At 37.8% G+C, this 18640-nt stretch overlaps 2 protein-coding genes across 2 annotated transcripts; one reads left to right on the plus strand and one right to left on the minus strand.

Moving 5' to 3' along the window:
• Nucleotides 1-1353: 1353 nt before the first annotated feature.
• On the plus strand, nt 1354-2653 carry LOC110713773 (metalloendoproteinase 2-MMP-like). Its single transcript, XM_021892217.1, has 2 exons — nt 1354-1715; nt 2089-2653. The coding sequence occupies exons 1-2, from the start codon at nt 1354-1356 to the stop codon at nt 2651-2653; spliced, it is 927 nt and encodes a 308-aa protein (XP_021747909.1).
• Nucleotides 2654-2659: 6 nt separating this feature from the next.
• Nucleotides 2660-5198, minus strand: LOC110713774 (BTB/POZ domain-containing protein At3g03510-like). Its single transcript, XM_021892218.1, has 3 exons — nt 5164-5198; nt 4995-5064; nt 2660-4901 (listed from the first exon to the last, which is right to left on the minus strand). The coding sequence occupies exons 1-3, from the start codon at nt 5196-5198 to the stop codon at nt 3306-3308; spliced, it is 1701 nt and encodes a 566-aa protein (XP_021747910.1). The 3' UTR covers nt 2660-3305.
• Between the last annotated feature and the right edge of the window lie 13442 nt (nt 5199-18640).

An 18640-nucleotide genomic window follows, 5' to 3' on the forward strand; every position in this document is an offset into this window, starting at 1 on the left:
GCAGGTCTTGTTAACAATGTATATCATTCACCTCCGAATTTGTCGTCTTGCTCGGTTTGTGTAATTATGAAGTGATAATGGTGTCATTTCATTCGTTGTATTTACTAGCATCACTGTAATGTTGAGGATGAGGTAGGTGTTGGTGTTTTGTTTATGTAATTATGCTTATAATTTTGTCGATTATTGCTAGGGGGGTTACTACTTACTAGGGAATTGCTACTTACTAGGGGCTATTAGAAGAGTTACTAGAGTGGGGTTATTAGAGGGGTTACTTGAGTGGAGTGAGTTACTGAGGGGTAACTAGCTAAAGGGGTTATTTAAGTGGGGTTACTAGAAGGGTTATTGACGTGGCACCTTGCCGCATCGTGTGGTTGGCCGCATCAGAAACTTGCTGATTATTAATTAGGGTAAGTCTTGTATGTGGCTAGTCACACGGTGTGGCCACATTAGTTTATAAGAGTAATCATCATTTATATATATGAGTAACCTCAATTTTTTCATAAGAGTAACCTTATGTTGTCCATAAAATTAACTCAAATTCATTATACAAGTGAATTCAAGTAATTTATAAATAAGTAACTCCATTTGTTCATTCGAGTAACCTCAATTCTTTTGTTTTAAAAAATAAAAGAATAATATCACTTACTAGAGTAACCACTATTTCTCATTTAAGTAACCTACATACGCGTGTTTTCAAAAAAAAAAAAAAAAAACTTACATACGCGTTAAGATAACCCCATTTACTCATCACCGTAATCTCCTATTACTTAATTAATTGTCTTATATGTGATATAAAGTGGCCTCACCATGTGAATTTGTGCATAATTAGATATCTTAACAAACCTCTTCCTTTTTGATAATATCCCTTTTGATAACCCAATTTAAAAAAATCTGTCAAAAATAGTAATAATAAAATTAACAGTAACAAAGTTCCTTGACGGGAAAGTTTTTTCTGATGATGATACGTGTATTATGGGGATAATGATGTGGATTATTTTAATATTTAGATATTGGTTGATAGAACAGTTATCCATAAAGAGCTAAGAATGTTAAAACAGATTCTAGCTAGGAGGATTCTGTGCAAAGATATATAGAATGAATAGAATTTTCTCTTACAATGAACTAATTAAATTCATGAAGACATGGAGCTAAATACACGCATGAAATCTGTAAGAATAAGTTATGGGGTGATATTGTGATAATATCAATCAAGTCAAATATATTATTTGGCAATATTTTTAATACGAGAGTCATGATTTACACGCCTATAAGTACCATAGTTTGTTAATCTCTCAATTAAACATATTAACCATAGAATAATAACTAGTTACATTTTCTCTCAGCTCACAAAATATGGCAATTAAAGAATACCTTCTATCAGTAAGTTTCTTGTTGCTCCTTACTTTGGTTCCATTCACAACCCAGTCGAAACCGAACGCTAACCCTTTCGGCTTCCTAAAGAGCTTAGAAGGTAGCAAGAAGGGCCAAAACGTAGATGGTCTTCACCAGCTTAAAATGTACCTCAGAAAATTTGGGTACCTCAAAAACCATCATGTTTCCCAAAATGAGGTAACTACTAGCTCGACTATTAAAGAGGATAATAAATTATTCGATGAGAGCCTTGAGAAGGCAATCAAATTATACCAAAGGAATTACAGGCTAAATACTACAGGACATTTGGATGGTGCCACAGTAAAACAGATGATGAATCCTCGGTATGTTGTGTTTCAATATTTTTAGAAACTTTAAGGTAACACTAGCTAGCGTTAGCGTCACTTACTTTCATATTAATAGAAATTAAAGATCATATTCAATTGTAACTGCATGTATGTGGTAATATGGGATCTTTTACCAAAACGGTTAGTTTGACAAAAGTATTTACTAAAATAGCTAATTATAAATTTTAATTTCCAAACTAACTAATTTATTAACTTGGAAGGAATTTTTTTTGCGGAATTATTCCCAAGCAAGCCATAATTGTAATTTCGCGGAATTATTTCTGTATTTTCCTTGTAACGTTTTAATTTATGCGTTCTCTATACATTTACTTTGATGAATTAACTTGGATGATTCATATATATACCGTAGATGTGGGTGTCCGGACATTGTCAAAGGTAGGAATACAATGCAACACAAACACAACAAAACATCCTTGTATGTAATTAAAGGGAGTAAGTGGCCATCCTCAAAGTACGAACTAACGTTCAAAATCCTGTCCAAGACCCTCGTACCCGGAGCCGGGAACATGACAGTCATGGTAACTGCTTCATTGAACACATGGAGACAGTATAGCCCGTTTATGTTTCAGGAAGTGCCCGAGGACAGCAAGTCCGATTTGGTTTTCGGGTTTTTCAATGGCGATCACGGGGATGGACGCCCGTTTGACGGTCCAAAAGGAATACTGGCTCATGCATTTTATCCTCAAGATGGGCGGTCACATTATGATGCAACGGAGGATTGGAGCGAAGACCCTGGACCAGATCAATTTGATCTATACTCCGTTCCGCTACATGAAATCGGTCACCTTCTCGGACTTGCCCATAGTGCAGACCCTAGTGCTGTGATGTATCCGACTATTAATCCTGGCGAAAGGAAGAGAGGGCTCCAACCAGACGACATTCAAGGCATTCAAGCCATATATGGCCCAATCTAAAAGGAGTCGGTGCTTATATATTTCCAATATGCATGCCAAAGAACAAATGACGACTAATAAGGTCTAGATAAACATGCATGTGGCATTGTAAATATTTGGAGATGAATTAGTGTTATCAAAAACGTTGCAATCAACATGTATATATCATGCAATGTCTCTTATAGACACACCCTAAGTGCTTTACCATTGTTTTTCTTATAAAAAAAAATAGCAAGAGAAAATATAAGTTTATTGACATTGTTTTATATCAATAAAGACAATAATTTAAGAGCAAATAGCTATTGTAGTACTTTGTATATGCCTTCATTTTCATTACACCATTCTTTGTTCATTTTATATTTGTATACTACAAAAATAATAACCATAATGAGGAAACGATTTTAAAAACTGCTGCTAGAGTACCTAGCTTTCATTCACACATCTAAGTGTACTGAGTACATATTATATTGATCATATCATTCCAAAATTAGAGTACTTTAAAGAGTCAAACCCGATTTTTTCAACTTGGTTAGTAATGACAATAACAAAATCAAAACACGAAAATAAGCTTATCCAAATTATAAAAAATAAAAAAAAAAAAAAAAAAAAAAAAAAAAAAAAAACCTAAATTTCACTACCAGATTAAAAATATAGCAAAATCATTAAATTTCTCCTAATTTCTCTTCTTCTTCTTGTTACTCTTAGTAGTTTGGCAATTGCAATCAAACATAGTTTCATAATCACTACTTCCCATACACCCTAACTTTCTCTTCATTCCCTTCCAAAAACCCACCTTCTTTTTACCTTTTTTCACACAACAATTCCTTTGACATATTTCCTTAATCTCTTGCCTCTCTTCATCATCATCATTATCATCCCACTCATCTTCCCCGATTTGCTTAATCTCTTCGCTTATTCGCCTTTGGCTTCCTTCTTCTACATTACTAGTACTATTACTACAACCCCCTCCTACAGCTTTACTTATGTTATCCCTTAGTTGAAGCTGAGACACAAACAAGACTTGTACAACCACTCTCAATGGCAACCTTCGATTTAAGGCCGCATGATTACATGCTTGTGATGACATCTTTTGAAAGTCCAAAACCCTACAAACTTCTTCCCTTTCTAACTCACTCAACTCCGTGTTCTTATCCAAGTACGCGTCCACTGCCCTATAAATCCCATCCGAGTAACGGTAAGTCCCTACATTTGATGTCGAACTTGCCATCTCCGCCACCTCAGTAAAACTCTTAGCATCCATATTCCTCTTCTTAGCTACCTCCAACAAGTACTCTTCCATAAGGTCCGCCACTGCCACCAAACTCGATGAATCAGGGTCCGTAAAATTCTCATAAAACCCCTTTAGTACCCTTTTAAGGCTCTCTATATCGAGGTCTAAGGCAAGGAGATCCTCTGGTGTAGCGCGATACAACTCCTTACCTATTCGAATTTCCAAGGAAGCCACGCAATCTGAGCTTGCTTTTAAGGATGTTGCCAATTCATGCATCTCGAACAAGAGAGTGTAAGGGTAGAGAGGATATTTATTACTAATTGTACAAGTAGGCAAAAGTCTCTCTATTAACTCAATTGCTTCACTATCATCAGCATGTTTCTTGAGGTAACGAAATAAGGACCCGGCGATGTTCTCTTGTGGAACCTGTCGTTGTACCATCGTCTCGACGATTGACTTGTACATCTTAACCGGCAATGAGGTTATATCTTCTGTTGAGGTTGAAGTATCAGAATCTGATGAAGCAGTAGAATGATCACCTTCAGAAAAGAGCTTCCTCCTTGTTACATTACTATTACTACTAATGGGCCTGTTGTTAATTATATTGTTGGTGTACTCACTCATAATGGGCTGGGCCAGGATATTTGGGTCGGATAAAACATGGGCTGTGAGGGCCTCTATACAAAAATCCAAAAGCCCAATCTCAACGGCCTGCTGGAAAGTGGGCCCCTGTGATGCTCTTAAAGATCTTATAGTTTGGTCCCAACTTGGAAGAATTTTTTGTTTCAAGAATAAAATGGCATTGTTGAGCAAATTGTTAGGGCAGTGAGTTTCGGTCATCTTGAGATGGTTAGAGAGGCAAATGAGGGATATGATGTTGTCACTCGTCATTTCGACGTGGAGTCCATGGCAAAATCTTGCTATGAGCTCTAAGGCCTCGGGTTCTGATGGTATTTCGTTGAAGAAGACAGAGAGGTCTTCAAAGGGGTTGTTGTCGAGTAAGGAAGCTATTGTGGCCGATTTTTTGGCTAGAAGTCCCTGAAAATAGTCAAAAATAATTCACAATAATTTTTCAAATAATGAGTTATTTCATTTAATTTTATATCAAAAAACATGGTGAAGAATGCTTACTTTGTCCAACTTGAAGGGGGTATTACACACTAATAGACGGTTATTTGGTGGCATTGCATGTTTGGAACACCTGAAAATTGATCATGTAAAATTGATTAATTTCATGTTATTGTAGTTTCATTATTCTAGATTTTAGAATATAATGAAAAAAAAAAAAAATTTATAATACCTAGATGATGAATCTTTGGTTCTACCTAGAGTCATCTTGTATACTCTATGTAACTTGTGCTGTTGTGCACCCTTGAAGCTGATTGTGCTGCTGATTCGTTATGATCATCAAATTTTTTGAAACTATCCTTTCTCAAACAAAAAACAAGCCATTATTGTTATTTTTTTTTTTTCATAAACATGATTAGAACATATAAAAAAATAGTCTATTGAGAATTTGAGATGAATCAGTTACAAGGTAATTTAACTAGTAATGGTAAAGGCGTCATGTCGCCATCAACATATAAATATATAATCTTATTCACATTTGAGAAAGAGAAACATATATATAATCCTCCCAAATTAAAAACCCTACAATATTGAACAAAATTAATTAGTTAATTGATTAGTACTAAAACCATATCCCTGATTTGTTAACTCAAATAGTTTTTTTCCCATCAAATGCACCTCCATTAATGTGTAAATCAACTTATAATTTTATATTTCATCCATTCATTTCGATTATCACAATTACTAGTAATCGGAATTGCACTTTACTATCTTTGGTTGTATTTTAATAAATTTCTTTTTGAAAGAGAACAATATTAAAATTAAATGCTTTAAAAAAAATATATATTAAAATCAAATCGATCATATTCATAAATGCTCTACATCAATTTATAAATCACAAAACAAAATGATCAAACATATAAGTGAACAGTGTAAAAGTTCAAATTATTCCATAAACAAATGACAAATAAAATACAATTTAGATATACGACATTAGAAAATTAAAATGCTAAAAGTATTCATTTTGTTTGGTACAAGTATTCATTAAATTAACACAATTGTAAAATGTTTGGGAAAGTATAAGCAAATTAATTGGGATGGCTATACATACCTTAAAATGGAAACGATAAATTGCTGAATAATATTATTGTGGAGAGAGAAAGGGCAGTTTTTCTTGCGTTAATGAGTGATTATGGCTGCCTGCTACAGTAATGCTAATAACCTTTGAGTATAGTGGGAGAGAGATACCAGCCGCTGGCACTTTTCTTGTTACATAGAATTAGGAAGTGGTTGTTACCTAGCCAATTTTAACGTTTGAACTTTGAATTTGTTGCTATGAAATTTTCATTTTAACTCTCCTTTTTTGTCCCTAAATATATTTCAAATAAACTCCTTTATTTTATTTATTTTTTTGGAAAATTTATTTTTAAAAAAAAAGACTTTTTAAATGCAGCAATTTGCGAAAAAAAAATCTTTTAAAAGCTTTATCATATGAAAAAACCCAAATTTTAAAGTTAATTTTTTTTAAAAAACAAACTGTACTTCTAATTCACTTAATTAACTTCTAATTTCTTCTAATCACCCTCTACTACTCACCTAACCGTTTAATAATTAAATTAATTTATATTTTAAAATAAAAAACAAAAACCACCACCTCCACCACCCGCTATCCACCCCCTCCATTTCCCCTTCCCTCAGTAGCAGCCCCTCCATAAATTGACCGCCACCTTGAAACCTTCACCCCGGCAACCCACCTCAACCCTCCTCCCTACACTCTAACCCTGACAATCCACTTACTCACTACCTCAACCACGAAAACCTCTACTGCAAGGAGAGAGAATTTTTACATAAAAATGAAAGATAAATTTCTGCCATGAATGAACAATTTCTCAAGCTTCCACACAATCCTATTTTCTACCAGATTCTCACAAAGCTGCCCTCCCACCTCAAAACCCCAAAAATCAACCCAACCACTATTCCAAAAATCCAACCACTCTGAAATCCCCAAAAGTTGACAACCTACACGAGTGATTGAAAATGGTGAGTGCGACGGCAGTTGCGGTGGGAATAGGTGTGTTGAAATTTTTTTTATGGAGGCGGATGCACGATGCTCCGTGCATCTGTTTTCTCTTTAAAAACGTGGAATGAACATTCCGTTGTTCAGTAAAGAACATACATGTGTTATGTAAAGAACATATAGTTATTTCATAAAGAACATCACATATAGTTGTATTGTAATGAACATATAGTTGTTTTTATAAAGAACATATACCTATTTTGTAAAAAAAAACATCCACCTTCATGTTCTTTATATGTATATCTAAAGAACATCCGAAATATTAATTAAAAACATGATAATTAAAGGTGATCAATTTTGGCACGACCCAACCTGGCCCGGCCCGATCCAGCCCGAAAATAAGGCGGGTTTAGACAAAGCTAAAAATGCATTTTTAGTTAAAAAAATCCAAACTCGGCCCGAAAAAAACTCGAAAAGCCCACTACATTTTCCCGGTTTGACATGAGATATTATGTTAAGGCCCAGCCCGACCCGAATTTTTTATCAACTCTAATGATGATATATTGTAGTGAATATTATTTTTATTCAACCACCATAATCTAAAGACAAAATTCAAAGAATATTTCAAAATAAACTATTCACATATGTCACAAATAAAAGTACATTATTATGACAATCAAAGAACATTATTTAGCTGCACATTATGTTCATTACAATTTTATAACATGTTCTTTGCACTTTAACTGAATGTTCTTTACATTTCTATACAATGTTCTTTGCAATTCTATAATATGTTCTTTGCACTTAAACGAAATGTTCTTTATATTTCTATGCAATGTTCTTTCCGCCTTTTTTTTTGGAAGAGATGCACCATGTGGATCGTGCATCCGCCTGCACGAACCATGCATTGTAGGTGTGTTTTGATATCAATTAACAACTAATTAGACATTTCGATGAAAGACAGTGGTGCAAATGCAGTAACAGTTGGGTTTAGGGGGTTTATGCGGTGATTGATTTTTGGGGATTTTGCGGTGGTCGATTTTTGGGGGTTTCTTGGTGGTTGGGTGGTCAATTTTAGGGGCTTAGGTGGGGGTACAGTCTTCAGATGAGGATTGATAGCCGTGGCCCGTGGGGTTGTAGATGGGGGGTCCGGTGGTACTGCTAGGGGAGGGGGAAAGGGAAGAGGTGGGTTGTTGGTGGTGGGGGTGGTGGTTTTTGTTTTTTGTTTTTAATTTATAAATTAACTTAATTATTAAATGGTTATGTTATGTCTTATGTTTAGAGGCTAATTAAAGGTTAATTAAGAAAATTAAAAGTACTAGGTTCTCTTTAATAATAAAAAAAAAAATCACAATCGGATTTTCTTTTGCAAAAAAGCTATATATATTAGATTTTCTTTTGCCAAAAAGGTTTTAAAAAGTTTTTTTTTCACAAAATGGTGTTTTTAAAAGTTTTTTTTGACAAATTATCCTTTTTTTAACAAATGCAATGATATAATCCAACTAAGGCTGTAACTATTATCTATCTATCTATCTTATCGAACGTACTATGAGTATATGAGTATGTCACTAGACAATACAACTGTATCACATTCTCAAGGGGCTCTTAATTCGAAAGCAAGTCTCGAAAGTACGGCGACCTCCAACGGAAGTCCACCCACAACCCGACCACCGACAAGGGTCTAATGCCTTGGAGTTAGCAAGGCCCGACCAAAGCCCGGGTAATAAATGTGTTCAAAGGTTTTCACAATGGTGATGACTTTTTCAACACTTACTCAAATGCCTTTCACAATACCCCAACTTTGGTATTTATAGGGAAAGGCATGAGTATGAAAATCTCTCCCATCAATGTTGGACATAATTTGATTTTTCCATTTTATTTTAAAGCTAAAATAAAATTATTAATCAAACTAGTAATAAATCAACAAGTGTCAAGCTCACATGAGGGAGTAGGTGAGGACCGTTTGGAGATGGGGGGGCAAACTTGCTCCCCACTCCCTCTCCCAAAACCGCCCAACACAACACCCAATCCCTAATGAGCACGCACCACGTGGCAGGCCACTTGGGCACCAAGGCACCCCATATGGGCTGCTAGCGCTGCTGCTTGTGTCTCGGCCCAGCACGCCTTGCACCAAATAGTGTGGGCTGCTGCTAGCTTCCTCGGCCAGCATGCCCTTGCACTTACGTGCGGGCTGCTGCTGCTGATGTGTCTATTTTATATAGTATTTTACCCCCGTCCCTTGGTCATAATTAGTAGTGTTTTTGGCTCATTAGAGCCACTTTTATTACTAATTGGTGCTTTCTAGTGTTTTCGTAGATTTGGTTGACTTTGCAGGGATTTACACTTTTGAAGTATTTTCCCGAGATATTTTGGAGCAATTACGAGCATTGGAGAAGCACGACCAGAGTTTATAGCCCAGGGCCGGTGAGAGCCATCGAACTGGTGATTAAGGGCTCGGTATAGGTGATACCGGGGCATTTGGACCGAGTATTCAAGACCGGAAGAGGAAATCCAGATTGGCCCAAAGAATTGGAGCCTAATCGAAGTCCAAATAGTGGCCCAAATGAGCCGCCCGGCCAAAAAGGCTGGCGCCCGGAGGCGCACCCGGCCGGGCGGGAGAAGCTTAGGCTGGCGCCCGGTGACGCGCCCGGCCGGGCGCTAGATTAGTATTAGGAACAAAAAAAGGCGCCCCCGATCGGGCGCGTGTATTTCTTAGTAGACGATTAGCGTCATTTTAATTTGTTTTAGTTTAGGATTTTGTACGGAGTATAAATACTCCTCTGTAATACGTTTTTGGGATTTCTCTTCTTCCTCTTCTTCTCCTTTTTACTCTTTTTTTACTCTCTTAATTATTCTCTTAGATTTCTTTTCTCTTAAACCTTTGTTCTTAATTCTACTCTTAATTCCAGATTTATTTTGGTAACGATTTCTCTTCCCTTAATCTTAGTTGTTTATTTTATTCCTTTCATCATGATTTATTTTATTACTTTGATTAGTTTAGATTTTACCATGTGTGAGTAGTTTTATTTCTATGGTTTATGGGGATCTAATAAATAATATGACGGGGTAATTTGTTGTTGTTAATTATCAATGCTAGATTTATTTCCTATTGATTGATTTAATGCTTTGTGATTAGATTAGGCCTATCTTTTATGCATGAGTTTGACAATATTGATTCAAGATTCGAGAGATGAGAATTAATATTTAGGTCTAGTTTCAATAGGCAGATTAATTTATAAATGGTTAAGTCGAGATTCGAGAGATGAGATTTAATATCGGTAAATTAATTGTGTGATTGTAATACGTAGCGAAAGCCCTTTACAATCTGGTTAATTGATGCATTGATGATTGACTATTATTGATTATTGGTATTGCATGATAATTTCTTATTGAATTGTTTTAACGTTTTACAATGGCGGCTTGTAAAAGTATAGCAATATTAAATTTATGAATCGAGCAGATGTTAATTTGATATTAAAGGCTATTTTCAATAAGAACTTAGATCTAGTAAATTGCGAGAGCCTGCTAGATCTATGTTGATTAGTAAATTGCGAGAGCCTGTTAACCATGTTATTTATGCAATGTCAATGAGTGATTACTATGTTTTACCCTGGAGTATTATTTATTGGTGAACCTATGCCCTAAATCCTTTTATATATTGTTTTCTCCCTATTCCTATTCTTTGTAGTTTAGTTTCATACTCAAATACAAATATTGGTTACTTAGATAATTTAGATTATAATAATTAATTAGGAGTAAAAAGACTTGTTTCCCTGTGGAGATCAACCCTACTTCCCTATCTACTTTAGTTAGAGGATTTAGGTATTTACTTTTGATTAGGGGATACGACTTTACCATGTCAAAATTTAGCGCCGTTGCCGGGGAAACGGTTTTATTTTTATTTCTGATTGTTTTTGTAGTCTAGATTATTTCCCTTTTTGTCTTAGAGAGCGTTAGTTCTATGAGACAAATCTCATATTTGCTTCTAGTTTTTGTTTATGCCCAGGTGTTCCAGATCAGGTTACATCCCATTCGATCTTGAGATCGAACTTTCCTTCCATAGACAGAAAAATTTCTACAAGCAAATCCTGGCGGATTCTGGTGATAATAACAATAATCACCGAGATCCTCCAACTGGTTCTAGCGATTCAGAGGCATCATCAGACGCAGAATCAGAGATGACAGCTCCAAAGAAGCTTAGTGACTATTCACAACCAAAGCTTACAGATTTTCCACATCTCACCCCCACTCCGGCTCTTGATGGGGTTCAATTCGAAATCAAACCTCAATTTATAACGATGATAGAGAAGAAGAAATTTAGTGGAGCTAAGGGTGAAGACCCGAATCTTCACATTGCCGACTATTGTCAATATTGCAACACCATCAGGCAAGCCGGGTCACTCAAGACCAAATCAGGGAGATTCTCTTTCCCTTCTCTTAACTGGAAAAGCTAAATTGTGGTTTAATGGCTTAAATAGAACTACACTTGGTATAACTGACTGGGAAACTCTTGTTTTGAATTTTTATAGCAAGTATTATCCTGCAGAGAGAACAACAGTACTACAGAGTGCGATCCAGAACTTTGCCCAAGAAGCCTATGAATCTTTATATGAGGCTTGGGAGAGGTTCAAGGACTTACAAAGAGAATTCCCTCACCATAATTTAGCGCAATGGCAGTTAATCCAAGCCTTTTATAACAGCATTGGAAATTCCTCTAGAATAATTTTAGACTCTGCAGCTAGTGGGAGATTTATGAATCTTAATGTTGATGATGCAGGTCAGGTTATTGAAGATATGGCGATACACAATTCCCAATATGGGAATCCCAGAGGATTTGCTAACAAGGGGAAGCATAGTGTCGACTCTGTATTCTTTTTGCAAGCTCAACTAACCTCTATTTGCCTAAAATTAGATAATCTGAGCACTGCTAATGTAGCTAATGTTTCTGAAATTAATAATAATTCTAATGAGGCTTTCTGTGAAAATTGTGGTATTGTAGGTCATTGGGAGCAAGATTGTAGGAGTTCCGTGGAGCAAGTTAATGCCTTCCAATCTTATAGGCAGAATAACCCATACTCCAACACCTACAATCCTAGGATCGAAATCATCCGTACCTTTCCTACCGGAGCACTAATGTTCAAAATCCACCACCACAAGAACCACAGGCGCCACAACAGCATAAATATTATCATCCCAATGCTAGCCAGAAGAACCAGCCACAACAACCCTCCCCATCTTCTGACCCTTCCCTGGTGGAAATTAGAGCAATGTTGGCCAATATGCAAAAGCACATGGAGAGCAGAGACGCGACAATTGATCAAATTCTAGCGCATAATAAAATTATGGATAATCAAATTGCGCAACTCTCCGCCACTCTACAAGCCCGCCAACAGGGAGCTCTGCCAACACAGCCGAATAGGCCTACGGATCAAGCATTTGCAATTACTCTAAGGAGTGTTTCAAACTATGAAGGGCCCTCTAAGCCCAGAGTTGATGAACCTGTTTTATTAAATAATGCTAATCTTGATTCCATTAAACCAAACAATGTAGTTGATAGCCCTGCAGGGCTAAAGGATACAACTAACATATCTAATTCTACATTGCAGGGTACAACTCCAGAGAAGGTGGTTACTCCCGACAAGAATAATAATGCTCCAAAGCCAATTATCAAACTTCCTTTCCCCAATCGTCAATTGAAGACAAACTTGGATAAGCAGTTTGGTAAGTTCCTGGAGGTGGTTAAAGATTTGAAGGTAATAGTTCCCTTTACTGAATTGATCACACAAATCCCCTCATATGAAAAATTTATGAAAGAAATATTGACGAGAAAAGGTCTATTAGTGAGGTAGAGACAGTAGCTTTCACTGCAGAGTGTAGTGCCGTACTTCAAAATAAGTCTCCACCTAAATTAAAAGATTCGGGTAGTTTTTCTATCCCTTGTCATATTGGTAATCTCTTGATTGATAATGAATTATGTGATTTGGGTGCTAGTGTTAGCGTCATGCCATTATATGTGTGTTCTAAGTTGAATATGGGTAAATTAAAAGCTACCAATATAACTCTACAAATGGCCGACCGTTCCTTCAAATACCCCTTAGGTGTTTTAGAGGATGTCCCCGTTAGAGTAGGTAAATTTTATATACCTGTAGATTTTGTTGTTCTTGATATGGCTGAGGATATGCAAACCCCAATTAGTTTGGGTAGACCATTCCTTAACACTACAGGAGCAGTCATAGATGTAAGAAGTGGTAAGTTAACACTATCAGTAGGAGATGATAAAGTTGTTTTTAATCTGAATAATGCCCCTAAAAGCTCCATGACTGAGGAGAAATGTTTCAGTGTTAATGTGGTTGTAAATTATTCTAACAAGCCCCAAGCTCTTGAAAAAGATCCCTTGGAGGCGGTATCTTGTGTTGCATCCTTTTCACATGAGATAGACAAATGGCAGAAGGAAGTCGATGCAATAGAAAGAGCACTCTACAATTTTGGTCTTGGTTTCGAGGATGAACAAGTGGAACCGATCGAGCAAGTTGTGCGAATCGAGCCTACGGTAAGTGTTCCGTCAGGTCAAGTTGCAAGTGCTACATGCAAGGAAAATTTAAAGCAACCTTCAATCGAAAAAGGATCTTTAGTGCGTAGCATTGAAGATCTACCATTCCAAGTCAAGGAGGATCCACCAGATAAGGTGATTTGGCGTCCCACAGGGTATTTCAAGAAGCCGCATCGCAGCCTAAGCACCGCTAGACCGGGTGAGAAACCACCCGATCAAGCGTTAGGCCAAGGGTCCTAGAAATTGTACTTGGTAAGAAGGTCGTGCGGGACCTAGATAAACCAGCGCTTTGCGGGAGGCAACCCGTATTTTTAATGCTTTTAAGACTAGTTTTTCTTTTCTTTTTCTTATGAGAGGAGAGATGAGGGAATTTAATGAGTTTTATGAGTGTTTGTACAGGTTTGAAGAAAAGATTTAGCCAAATTTTGGAGATAAGAAGAAAAATGATAATTAGAAGATTTAGTCTCGGGCCCGACCGGGCGAAGCTCGCCCGATCGGGCGCGAGAGTAAGGATTTGAAAATAAGTAATTTCGCCCGAACGGCGAGTGGCGCCCGAACGGGCGCAAAATTCGTCGTATACGGAGTAATTTGTCCACCCGATCGGGCAAGCCTCGCCCGATCGGGCAAGCCTCGCCCGACCGGGCGCGAGAAGGGAGAAATTTTAGACTTAAAAATCGCCCGATCGGGCGACTGGCACCCGACTGGGCACGAGAGCAAGACGGACTCAAATAGTCAGATCGCCCGACCGGGCGCGAAAGGTTACGAAATTCGAGCAATTTAGATCGCCCGACCGGGCAAAGGCCGCCCGACCGGGCGAAGGCCGCCCGACCGGGCGAGAGAACCAGCTTGCAAAATAACCCAGATCGCCCGACCGGGCGACCCACCGCCCGACCGGGTGCAAATGACGTCCGCTTGCTTTTCTTTCTTTCTTTTCTTCTTTCTTCCTCCATTTCTTCTTTCTCCATAACTTTCTCTCTCTAAAACTCAAATTTTCTCTAACTTCTCTCTAAGATTTCTCCTCCATTACCAACCCAAATTCAAAACTCTTTACATATTTGTGATCCTCTCTTCATCCTCTTCACTTTCATACAAAAATTTTTCAGTTTTAATTTAATAAATTTTCAAACCCATTTCTTGAACATGGCATCAAAGAGGGCTAGATCCATTTTTGGTAGGAGCTCCAGTTCGAAGGAGTAATATGACCCGGACTTGCAACTCCCATACTGGTCGACGATCCGGATTGTGAGTCGGGAACAAAATGAACGGCTAGAGCATTTGGTCAGTCGTGAGGTAATTCCTTCTCGGTGGTTACACCGCCCTACCCTAGAATCATTTGGTTTGTATGATTTTGTTAAACGATTTTTGAATGACATTGGCATGAGAAAATTTGTTGACATGCACTATCCTTCATACCGAGAACTTACTTGTGAATTCCTGTCCACTTTTCATGTTGTTAGTAGTAGAAATGGGCCAAATTTATTTTTCAGGTTAAATAATAGAAATATTAGTTTAACTTTTGTAGAATTTTGTAAAGTTTTTGAATTAAATTCTGAATTATCTCACTAGTGGCATGCGGACTATAAAATGGGTAACTTATATTATGCTTTGACTGGTTTACCTACCCCCGACCCCCAACATGCTAGTACCAAACCTATTCACCACCCTGTCCTAAAAATCTGGCAAACATTTGCGGGTTTGTGTTTTTTAGGTAGGGCCGAGCCTCATAACGTAACGCTCAAACTAACGAACTAGCTGTCATAGGACATTATGTGTATGGGTACGGGAAATTGAACATTGGTAGGTTTATATTTCACCATTTGAGTAGGCATGCCACAGCCAGCACCACTTCCAAGTCCCCTATCCGTTTAGGAGGCCTTATCACTCGAATAGCGGTGAAAAGGCCGGTTTTGTAGTAGACGGACCCCACCAGCTGACTAACTGTGGACCAGATACCTACATGACTGCTAGGTATTTTGAGGATGTGGGGTGGGTTAGATCGGATAGCGAGCAGACATCATTTTGGTGTATTCGGACTGGGAACGAGCAACCTTTGCCCATTTTTCCCCTACCCAGTCCAGACTTGACCGCTTTTCCCCCAGGGCAACCTTCTTACACTTTTGATGTTTTAGTTTCCAACGCTAGGGGGCAGGCACCACCACCACCAGTTCCACCACCCCAGCCTCAGCCCGAGGTGGCTTTATCTCCACTTCGTATGTCCCATTCCGTCCCTCATGTTGACTCTGACCCAGTTTGGGATCTTCAGAGTATAGGTCAGGCCCTAGGACGTATCGAGCATTCACATACTAACCATAGGAGGATGGTAGGCTCCTTAGATCAGAGGTTAGGGTACCTAGAGAGGAACCAGGGTAGAGATCTCTACCCTATGTACGATGATTATGCTCGTCGGGGCAACATTCCTGACGACGCTATTCACCCTGACTGGTTTCAGCCTCCACCCCAGGGATACGATAGGGATCCCACTGCCCGTGGTATTTACACTGACTATTCTTCTTTCTTCGGGTACGGGCAGGACATTCCTTTCGAGGGACCGATGGGGGGGGGAGTTTTCACGCTGATTATTTTGGTGGTAGCTCTTCTGGTGCAGGTGGCAGTGGAGGTGCGGGTTTCGGCTCGATGGATGAGGATGATCAGGACTAGCTATGCTGGGCTAGTTTCCGAGCCAATGAGGACATTGTCTGATTCTGGCTTGGGGGAGATTTTGGTTTGGTATTTTTCTTTTTCTCTTTTCTTTTATTTTTGGTGTGTTTTCTTAGGTTAGATTTCTCGCTTTCTAGGTTAGTTTTATTGCTTTCTTATATATAAAAATACAAAAAAAAAAGAAAAATTAAAAAATCCAAAAATACGTTCCAATGAATTATTAATTATGCTTCCCTGTGCCCCTTACTTGAGAAAAATTGTTTTGATTCCTGGTATTTGATGATAACTATTGTGGATTAGTTGATCATGATTTGATGTTTGATTGTCTTGAAACCTTAATATGCGTCAATTTTGCCAACTGCTTGTGAATATAGTGCTTGACTAGTTGATTTGGTTAGGAATGTGTGATAGTTCCATAGTTCCTGGTATGTCAATGAATTTGAGTATTGATTTGCAACTATAAGTAATGTTTATAAGATTCATTATTATGCACATTGTGGAGGACGAAGGCATTTGTTCTTTTAGGTAGCCTCCAGATATTGTAGATACATTTGTTCCTTTCTTGCTACCCATGTTGTTTCCTTGACCTTTTTTTGTTTATTAGCCGCATTAAAAGCCTATTTTGCCCCATTGGTTACTAGTCCCAAGCTTGGCTTGGGGGAGCTATTAGTGAGTGAGGTGAGGGAGATTGTAGTGTGCTTATTATTTGCACAATTTGGGTGGGATTTGAGAAGTTGTTTTGTCAATTATTCATGTTTTTTTTGATGAGTTTGAGAGTTATATTTTCTTGAAAAAAATAAAGCATGATATTATGAAAAAAGAGAAGTTCAAGGAAAAAAAATGTGAAAAAAAAAATAAGTGAACTTCAAAGGAAAAAAAAAAAAGTGTTCAAATGTTCTAGTTTGAGGTTGATCAAAAGAAAAATGATAGAGCTTCAATGAAAAAAATTCAAGTTTGGAAATAAAGTTTGTTTATTCACTCTATTACTTCATTATTATATCTTATGAGTGAAATTTTAAGAGTTGGGTTTATTTATTATGATTGGAGTATATTTGGTTGATGTTAGAGTTGGTTATGTAGGAGATGTTGATCACTATGTATTTTAATCATGGGTTTTATTAGGATATGGCTCCTTTAAGCATAGCTTTTCTCTCACTTATTCCTAAATTTATCCTACCCTTTACCCTAGCCTTACATTACAAGCTTTAAAGACCTTCCGACTTTTGTGCATAGAATTGTATGAATGTGAAAGTGTTGTTTATCAATGCAAGTTATAATTTGGCATATTTCGAGTCGACTAGTAGGATTGAGCGTTCATTGTTTTATGCACACGAGAGTGTGAGTTGGGAGGGCATTGTTCACATAAAGGGGTTGGATGGAGAGCGATCGAGTACATCTTTTACTCGCCATGTAAATGAGAGTTGAGTGCGTGAGCACTAGTCTTGAATTCTATATGCTCTTGTGGTTTGCTCTGTTTGACAATTGTTAGGGAAGATTGGTAATTAGATGGACTTGATTGTTTGACTTTGAAGCATGTTTATTTGATTTACCCTGAATCGTTTGTGCTTGATTTTTACTTTTGGGGTGAAGCATATTTATTGATTCATTGATGAGATCTTTTCTTAGGAACAAGCAAAGGTTTGGCTTGGGGGAGTTTGATGTGTCTATTTTATATAGTATTTTACCCCCTTCCCTTGGTCATAATTAGTAGTGTTTTTGGCTCTTTAGAGCCACTTTTATTACTAATTGGTGCTTTCTAGTGTTTTCGTAGATTTGGTTGACTTTGGCAGGGATTTACACTTTTGAAGTATTTTCCCGAGATATTTTGGAGCAATCACGAGCATTGGAGAAGCACGACAAGAGTTTATAGCCCAGGGCCGGTTAAAGCCATCGAACCGGTGATTAAGGGCTCGGTATAGGTGATACCGGGGCATTTGGACCGAGTATTCAAGACCGGAAGAGGAAACCCAGATTGGCCCGAAGAATTAGAGCCCAATCGAAGTCCAAATAGTGGCCCAAATGAGTCGCCCGACCAAAAAGGCTGGCGCCCGGAGGCGCGCCTGGCCGTGCGGGAGAAGCTTAGGCTGGTGCCTGGTGACGCGCCCGGCCGGGCGCGAGATTAGTATTAGGAACAAAAAAAGGCGCGCCCGATCGGGCGCGTGTATTTCTTAGTAGACGATTAGCGTCGTTTTAATTTGTTTTAGTTTAGGATTTTGTACGGAGTATAAATACTCCTCCGTAATACGTTTTTGGGATTTCTCTTCTTCCTCTTCTTCTCCTTTTTACTCTCTTAATTATTCTCTTAGATTTCTTTTCTCTTAAACTTTTGTTCTTAATTCTACTCTTAATTCCAGATTTATTTTGGTAACAATTTCTCTTCCCTTAATCTTAGTTGTTTATTTTATTTCTTTCATCATGATTTATTTTATTACTTTGATTAGTTTAGATTTTACCATGTGTGAGTAGTTTTATTTCTAGGGTTTT

The sequence above is a fragment of the Chenopodium quinoa genome, unplaced genomic scaffold (genome assembly GCF_001683475.1).
Source record: "Chenopodium quinoa cultivar QQ74 unplaced genomic scaffold, ASM168347v1, whole genome shotgun sequence".
In the NCBI taxonomy this organism is placed as follows: Eukaryota; Viridiplantae; Streptophyta; class Magnoliopsida; order Caryophyllales; family Amaranthaceae; genus Chenopodium; species Chenopodium quinoa.